The 9,637-nt window shown below is 34.7% G+C and overlaps 1 protein-coding gene across 1 annotated transcript; it reads right to left on the bottom strand.

Annotated features, from left to right (window-relative positions):
• Positions 1-347: 347 nt before the first annotated feature.
• LOC110717416 lies at positions 348-2,144 on the bottom strand. Its single transcript, XM_021896108.1, has 3 exons — positions 2,015-2,144; positions 1,316-1,899; positions 348-1,049 (listed from the first exon to the last, which is right to left on the bottom strand). The coding sequence occupies exons 1-3, from the start codon at positions 2,142-2,144 to the stop codon at positions 348-350; spliced, it is 1,416 nt and encodes a 471-aa protein (XP_021751800.1).
• Positions 2,145-9,637: the final 7,493 nt, after the last annotated feature.

Genomic DNA, 9,637 nt, shown 5'->3' with positions numbered 1-9,637 from the left:
TAGTAAGTGGCATTGAAATTAGGCCCGAATGCCAAACTCTTAAATCGATCAGAAATTAAAGTAAAAGAATCCAATAGCTCTGTTATTACTTGATCTTTGAACCAACTAATGAATGATTTGCTATGTTCGGCAGTTAATGATTTCTCATTTGCCTTTCTGTTGCACTTCCTCAAGTAACTCATGTGTTTCTCCACATATGGCATAACTTTATCCTCATTATGAAAAATGTATGAATGCGCCTTATGCCAATCATCATAAGAAAACTCACGTTGTTTTCGACCTATGGTTCCCTCACCATCCATTCTTCCACAATGACGAGATACAGGAAGCCCTATCCGCTTTGAATTCTAAAAAAAGTCACCGGTATGAGCAAGAACTTCTTCATAAAACAGTCGTTCAGCTATACAACCTTCCGGATGAAAAGCATTCTTCACAAATCCCTTATAGGTTTTCATTTTCCTCTCAAAACACCACTGATTTCTCATGTGAACCGGTCCACAATATCTTATCTCTCTAACTAAGTGGACTGGTAAATGAACCATAACATCAAAAAATGATGGAGGGAAGTACATCTCTAATTGACACAAAACTAAAACAATAATTTCATTCTTCAAAGTAGTCAACTCTTTAGGATCAATGACTTTGCTATAAATCGCATGAAAAAATCCACATAGTCTGATAATTGCAAATCGAACATCTTTAGGCAAAATTGAGCAAATCGCCACAGGTAATAACTGTTGCATCAAAACATGGCAATCATGTGACTTTAGGCCTACAAGTTTCAAGGTTTCCATATTCACAAGGTTGCGAATATTAGAAGAATAACCCTCGGGCACTTTCACTCTTGCCAAGCTTTCACAAAATTCGATTTTCTCTTTTCTTAACAAAGTGAAAGCAGCAGGAGGCAAGTATGTTCGACCTATATCATTATCAATAGCATGGAGTTCACCTCTAATCGCCATATCCTTCAAGTCATCCCTCGCTTTTTTGCCATCTTTAGTCTTACCATCGATATTCAATAAGGTACCAATCACACTATCACACACATTCTTCTCAATATGCATTAAATCAAATGAATGTCTCACAAAAAGATGTTTCCAATAAAGAAGCCGCCAAAGAACCGAACACTTTTTGAACCCCTGCGTAGAAAGGGCCGATTTATGTTTCTTGCCAAATTTGATGTCAATATTTTTCACCTTATCGAATATCTCTTCACCTAAGATGACTTTTGATCGCCCTTTAAACTCTTGCTGCCATCGAACACATTCTTTCTCCTACAATATGGATGATTAGGCGGCAAAAACTGGCGATGAACCGGATAGACATGCTTTTTAGATACATTTAACCACGTTCCCATGCAATCTTCCATACTGATGGGACAAGCTGTTTTCCCCTTCACTGTGTACCCCGAAAGGTTGCCATACGCCGGAAAATCTTGGATAGTACAAAATGGCATTGCTGTCAAATTAAAATTCTCATTGCGATAAGCATCAAACACTTCAACACCTTCTTCCCAAAGCATAATCAAATCATTAATAACTAGAGTCAAATACACATCGATGTCATTGCCCGGTTGCTTTGGACCTTGAATTAACAACGACAAGAACATATACCTTCTCTTCATGCACAATGAAGGAGGTAAGTTGTAGGTCACTAGCATAACTGACCATGTGCTATATGTGTTACTCAAGGAACCGAATAGATTGAACCCATCCGTAGACAATGCAAGGCGTAAATTACGCTTTTCTTGGGCAAAGTCCGGGAATTTTCCATCAATAAATCTCCACTGCGGAGAGTCAGCTGGATGTCTAAGCATTCCATCGTCAACTCGACTATCGAAATTCCATGTCAACTTCTTTGCATCTTCTGCTTTTGAAAACCATCGTTTGAACCTTGGTACTATAGGAAAATACCATAAAACCTTCACTGGTACTGCTCCTTCCCTTTTCTTGTACCGTGAAGCTTAACAAATTGGACAACTCTAATGATTTTTATTGATTTTTATACAATACACAATCATTAGGGCATGCATGGATTTTCTCATAAGGTAAACTCATTCGGCTTAGTGACTTTTTTGCCTCATATGTACTATAAGGAAGAGCATTATCTTTGGGAAGCATGTCTTTCGCTAACTCCAATAACATATTAAAACTAGTGTCAGTCCAACCATGACCCGCCTTCAAGTTATGTACCACTACTACAAAAACACCCTAAGGAGTCGCCCTTTTAGAGTCGCCTCAAATTAATAGGTGACGCGTAAGGTTTTAGAGTCGCCTCTTACAAAGTGTGTGACACATAAGGATAGATAAAAAGACACCTAAAAATGAGTTGAAAGTCATAGACATCACCTACACTATAATAGGCGACACGTAAATTATACGCGTCTAGTCTTTCATTATGTGTGACTCATAAAGTATTACTTTACGAGTCGCATATAGTCTTTTACTATTACAGGAGACACCTATGCTAAGTTTTATTTTTACCCCTTATTTTTATTTTCTCAGCGTACCTCACTCTTAGTCTCTTGCATCCTCTTTCCTCTCCCTCTCCCTCTCTCCTCGTCCTCTTTCTATCTCTTTACTCCCATATCTCTGATCTATCTCTATATAGGGTGCCATGAGAATAGGGATTACCGGTCAAGGGAATTTTTATGTCATCGTGATTATGCTTTAACACTTGTTTTATGCTATGTAACCACGAGAGTAGGTTGTATTCATGATTCAAGTAATCCCTCTAGCTTGAGAGAGTAGTTGGGTGCTTTAGATGACTTCCCCTAATTTATCCCATTAATTTGCCTTGATTGTTGCATGCTAATTGTGATTTGTGATGAAGTTGAGTGGTATAACCCAAGCCCTAGATTCCTCTAAATATTGTTAACCTCCTCTTAGCTTAGTTGAATTGCGTTAGAAGAAGTTACTCAAAACCAACCCAATTTAGAATTCGTTTAGCTTATTTAAACGGTAGTACTCGGTGGTTGATTCAACGCCTCTCTTGGGTTCGACCCTTTCTTACCCTTACTATTGTTAGTGAGACCAAGATAGGAATTATTATCTTTGGTAGGCTCGACGACGGCCTATCATAAAGTGGCAAATAACTTGGCATATTATCGGACCTTGGTAAAGTATAAGACAATTTTCAAAAGTCATTGTGAAAGAACATTAACTAAAGGTATGAGTTGCAAAGAGATCTATTGAGTTCAGCCAATTTGATCATGAAAAAGCTAGACAACTCAAAGTTTCGAATATCAAAGTGCTTCATACTTTTACTAGAGGATGGGTGAAAGATAGTATAGATGGAAATTGATTATTTTTGGTATAATAAGTAAGGAATTAATAAGAATTTTGGTTCGCAACAAAGAATGCATACAGAGAAGTGTTATGACCTTACCAAGGATGGAATGAGAAAAGATCAACATGATTCTAAAGCTGAGTTAAGTGGAGTTACGGGGGCGTAACTCGTTTTCTTTAAGGGGGGTAGAGTGCGATAGAATTACGTGCTTTTTCCTTAATTTTGGCATTTTAAAGTGCTTTTTCGTCAGTTTTACACTGATTTAGTTGATAAGTTTGATTATTTTACACACTAAGATGTGTAAGTTTATTACCAAAGTTGATTCTTACACTAATGCTAGTGTGAGTTTGTTAGATAGTCTAATAGTTTACACATTATTTTGTGAAAGTTTGTTGGTAAAGTTGTTATCTTACACATTATTTTGTGTAAGTAGGTCAGCAAGTTGGTTACTTTACACACTAGTTTGTGTGTGAATTAATACATGAGGTAGAAAGGAAGTATCACAAAAGTACAGCAACTAAAAGTATTAAGAAAAGTTTTTGAGATTTTAAGTATTTATTTGCCTTTAAACGAGTTTTTAAAGTTTTCGTACCTAAGTTTCGAGGACGAAACTTCTTTTAAGGGGGGTAGACTGTAATACCCCGTATTTTTATGTATTTTTAAAAAGTATTTAAGTATTAATAAAATGTATTGTCAAGGGCTCAAGTATTTTAATTAAATATTTTAAAGGGTTAAAGTATTTTAATATAAAGTTTTATAAAAGTAAAATATGTTTTGGACCAAACGTTTATTAATTATTGGGCAATGTAAATTATTCCTACATACACTTATTGGAATAACCCATTCCAAAACCCATAACTTATGCCCTATCCCATAACTCAAGCCCACATTTTTATAAGCCCAAATTTAACCCTACACTCTCTACTTTATAAATACCCCATGAATCCCCAAAAATTTCCCACCCAAAAAGGTTAGTCTTATTTTCTCTCTCCTTTGTTTTATTAATTTGTGTAATTATAATTATTGATTTATGGGTTTTGATTTTATTGTTTGAAATTAATTTAATTAGTATCAAATTTTCAGATTTTGTAAATTTTATAACCTAGGGTTTTTAATTATTGAAAATCATGATTTTAGGGTTTTTATGAATAATTTATTTAGGGCTTTTATAGTAATGTTGTTTTGAAATTTTGGTGATTATAACTACGTTTTAGTTTAACTTAATTCCAGATTATTTTGAACACGTAAATTCATGTTTTAATTATCACTAGATGAAAAAAGGCCTTTGGCAGCAGTTCAAACCCGGTCTAAGGCACCGGTTTGAACCGCTGCCTATGTGAGGGGTGCCAAAAACCATCTTTTTAGCACTGGTTCAAAACCGGTGCCATAGGGTCAAATAGGCACTGGTTAACCGGTGTCAAATGCTCAATTAGGCACCGGTTAACCGGTGCCTTTAACTGCTCTCCTGCCAATTTTTTTTTGGTGGTAATGCTATTTTAGGCACCGGTTGATGCCTAACCGGTGCCTATTCAACAAATTTTTTTTTTGTTTTTTTTCCAATTTTCGTGCAATAATATTCTAAAAAAAAACCTGTTTCCCGCAATAATAATAACCTGTAATTCCAGCAATTATATTAAATATAATAATTAATAATATTATTATTTTAATAACTAATAATAATAATATTATTAATTATTACAATAAGATACAAAAATAATATTGAAAACAAGAATTTAATTATAGATATAGATATAAATATTCCCAAACGCAATACATAAAAAAAAAGTTGCTTACATATACAAATAATAGTAAGTAAATATATAATGAATAATAAGTTATATAGTTCAAAAGTTAACATAAATAATTTACAATTACAATATCATTTACATGTTGAAAGTGATAAAAGACGCCAACATGTCACGAACTTCATTAAGCTCCTTGATTGTCAACGGACCATCTTTTTGGACCTTGCAAAACTTGAAATACAAAAACATTATGTTAAAATTTGTTATTTAGGCAAAACAACATGTATTTTATCAAATATTACCTATATGACTTCTATGTAGCCCATTTCCTGCATTACTTATCAAATGAACTATTTCTTTCTCATAACATGTCAATGTTGGGTAGTTGTATGTGTGTAAGCCCTAAAATTGTATAGGAGAGCATTTTATTAAGGTTTATAACGCTTTTTACTCAAAATGACCCGAATATGGCCTATATGACTTTACTTTTCCCATTTCCTACATTTCTTATTAAATGAACTTTATTTATCTCATAACATGTCAATATTATCTAGTTATAGGTGTATAAGGAAATAAATCACATCAAAAGAGCATATTAACACAAAATTGCCCAAATATGGCCCATATGACTTCTATTCAGCCCATTTTCTACCTTTCTTGTCAAATGACCTTTTTATTTCTTATAACATGTCAATTTTGGGTAATATTAGGTGTCTAAGGCTAGAAATCACATCAATATAGCATTTCAATAAGTTTTAGGACTTACCTCATCAAGCTGTTGAGTGTCCGTACAATGAGTCACAATGTCAAGCATGAATCTCATCACATACAAAGCACAATCAAGTCCATTCTCTTGTTGTGCGCACTAGCATATGACAAACAAATCACATCAGTGAAACATGCAAAGGAAATGAGCAATTATTTACTAACATAGATTTTCAAGATAATCACAATATCATGTAAATTACCAACGGTGACTTCCATGTTGGACCCTTTGGAGCACGACAATGTAGCTTCTTCATAACACTGTAGTAAAAAAAAGTACATTCAAATTTGATTAGTCGTATGATTACTAAATTAGTTATTATTAGCAATAATCATCACTAGGTTGCTATATATATTTACTTTTGCAATATAGACTTCACGAGCCACTTCTCCGATGATCGAGCTGAATCAAGGTGATAAATTGTGTTAGTGGAATTAAAAATAACCATGAGGCTCCAATGCTCCCTACATAAGTTCAAAATAGAAAAGCAAATTAATATTTAGGAGTCAACATATAATGAGGCCAAATCGATTGAATTTGACATGGTTAGACTTACTCTCTATAACATGGGGCGAATATGAACTTGACTCTCGCACGCTCTGATTCCCTGATACTCTGTTCAACATAGTACAATACATCATGAGGGTTGCCTATGATTCTAGTAGTGGATAACTGCTCGGGGCATAACCACCCAACTTTACAAGGAGAATCAGTGTTAGTTAAGTTATCCTGTAGTGCTCTGCGTGCATGAACATTGAATAAGTAATGAGATGTAGGATAATCACCATCAATTTGAATAACTTGAAAAAAGTATAGATTATGTGGGCATTGAAGTACCTCATGAATGTTTGAACGAGGGAAATGTTAAGCTTTGCACCACGTAGAAATTCCTTCACATCTTCTTTGCTGATCCATGAAACTGCATCCTCATCATAGTGGAACATTGCCTTAGGAAGTGCAACTTCCATGGGATCGACCAAATGACAAGCACGGTTGTGAAGAAAGGTCATGTCAGCAGAGAGCGATTGAAGAACAATGTCTTCAACAAGTGGAGTAGGTGGCATGGGTGAACCTTTCGAAGAATGCAACTTCGACGCTTGGTTCACTCTTGGACCGTTGTTCACTTAGCTTCTTCTTAGGTTGATCAATTCTTTTAGGCTTGTCCACCCTATTTCTCTTTGAAGTTTTGCTACCATGCGAAATCTGAAATAGTTTGAGAAAGAATAAGTTTATAAGTTGAGAAATGAAGAAAATGGCTTTATTTTGATGAAATGCGCCAAAAAACTTATAACTTTGTTTCTTTTATGCAATTTCAACTCAGAATAACTTATACATATGTAATTATGATATGGTTTGAGAATGTATATGTTTATTAGTTGAGAAATGAAGAAAATAGGCAAGTGAGTAGCCATTTCGGCCCAAATGACCTTGATTTTGATGAATTAGACCCAAAACCTTAGTACTTGGCGATTTTTATGTAATTTCAAATGAAAACCACTTATAAATATGTCATTATGAGTTGTTTTGAGATACAAGGAGTTTATAAGTTGAGAAATGAAGAAAATAGGCAAGTGAGTAGCCATTTCGGCTCAAAATGGCTTTATTTTGATGAAATGCGCCAAAAAACTTAGAACTTTGCTTCTTTTATGAAATTTCAACTCACAATCACTTACACATATGTAATTATGATATGGTTTGAGAATTTATATGTTTATTAGTTGAGAAATGAAGAAAATAGGCAAGTGAGTAGCCATTTCGGCCCAAATGACCTTGATTTTGATGAATTGGACCCAAAACCTTAGAACTTGGCGATTTTTTATGTAATTTCAAATGAAAACCACTTATAAATATGTCATTATGAGTTGTTTTGAGAAAAAAGGAGTTTATAAGTTGAGAAATGAAGAAAATAGGCAAGTGAGTAGCCATTTCGACCCAAATGACCTTGATTTTGATGAATTAGACCCAAAACCTTAGAGCTTGGCGATTTTTATGTAATTTAAAATGAAAAACACTTATAAATATGTCATTATGAGTTCTTTTGAGATACAAGGAGTTTATAAGTTGAGAAATGAAGAAAATAGGCAAGTGAGTAGCCATTTCGGCTCAAAATGGCTTTATTTTGATGAAATGCGCCAAAAAACTTAGAACTTTGCTTCTTTTATGCAATTTCAACTCACAATCACTTATACATATGTAATTATGATATGGTTTGAGAATGTATAAGTTTATTAGTTGAGAAATGAAGAAAATAGGCAAGTGAGTAGCCATTTCGGCTTAAATGACCTTTATTTTGATGAATTGGACCCAAAACCTTAGAACTTGGCAATTTTTATGTAATTTGAAATGACAAACACTTGTAAATATTTCATTATGAGTTTTTTTGAGATACAAGGAGCTTATAAGTTGAGAAATGAAGAAAATAGGCAAGTGAGTAGCCATTTCGGCTCAAAATGGCATTATTTTGATGAAATGGGCCCTAAAACTTAGAACTTTGCTTCTTTTATGCAATTTCAACTCACAGTCACTGATGCATATGTAATTATGATATGGTTTGAGAATGTTTAAGTTTATTAGTTGAGAAATGAAGAAAATAGGCAAGTGAGTAGCCATTTCGGCTCAAATGACCTTGATTTTGATGAATGGGACCCAAAACCTTAGAATTTGGCAATTTTTATGTAATTTGAAATGAAAAACACTTATAAATATGTAATTATGAGTTGTTTTGAGATACAAGGAGCTTATAAGTTGAGAAATGAAGAAAATAGGCAAGTGAGTAGCCATTTCGGCTGAAAATGGCTTTATTTTGATGAAATGGGCCCAAAAACTTAGAACTTTGCTTCTTTTATGAAATTTAAACTCACAATCACTTATACATATGTAATTATGAAATGGTTTGAGAATGTATAAGTTTATTAGTTGAGAAATGAAGAAAATAGGCAAGTGAGTAGCCATTTCGGGTCAAATGACCTTGATTTTGATGAATTGTACCCAAAAACCTTAGAACTTGGCAATTTTTATGTAATTTGAAATGACAACCACTTATATTTGGCGGACCTTGCATATTGTAAAAAAAAAAAAATATTTGGCGGTTTTATTTTAAGAGTGCCTAACGGTTTAACACTTACAAAAATTGAGAACTAAATAATTTACCTCCTTATTAATCAACTTCACCCATGCACGTGGCCAATCAACGAAGCTACCTATAGCTTGCCAAAGCGTTGTTATCTCAACCTCCTCTATCGGTACGGGTAGTGGGATGTCTTCGAACCCCACAACCACTGAATCGATCCCAACCGAGTAATGATGTGGCCCCGCCGTAGCACCCGTCGTCGGTTGGGCACTACCATACGCCACCCAACTCAACGCCGTACTATTTGCATGCCCCGGGGCTAGAAGTGCACACCGGGTGTCTTCCTACGCAAGTATATATAAAAAAGAAGATAGTTAAATAGGATTTTTACAACAGCATAGATAATATAACAAAATTCATTAAGGTAGAGGGTTACAAATCACCTGTAACTTTGGAAATTCATGCGGTGTTGGATTTTCAAGCTCCCTTGAGTCCGCATGTGTAGGAGTAGGAACCTGCAACAGTACATCAATCATTGCACCTCAAATCTCAATTAACTCAGTATTTTAAAACTTTTAATAACCCAATTGATTTTACCTCAGGTGGCACATCTTCACCACGTATCTCATCTCCTCCATGTCTATCACCTTCTCCTTGTCCTTTTGGTTCAGAACATGAGTCGACCAGGGTACTCGTGAGGAACGGCAAAGTCGGTAAGTTCATCAGCTTCGCCCAAGCATTCAATTCACCAACTAACTCGTTGCGTAC

This window comes from Chenopodium quinoa, unplaced genomic scaffold (assembly GCF_001683475.1).
Source record: "Chenopodium quinoa cultivar QQ74 unplaced genomic scaffold, ASM168347v1, whole genome shotgun sequence".
NCBI lineage: Eukaryota > Viridiplantae > Streptophyta > Magnoliopsida > Caryophyllales > Amaranthaceae > Chenopodium > Chenopodium quinoa.
This window is presented reverse-complemented; position numbering and strand designations above follow the sequence as displayed.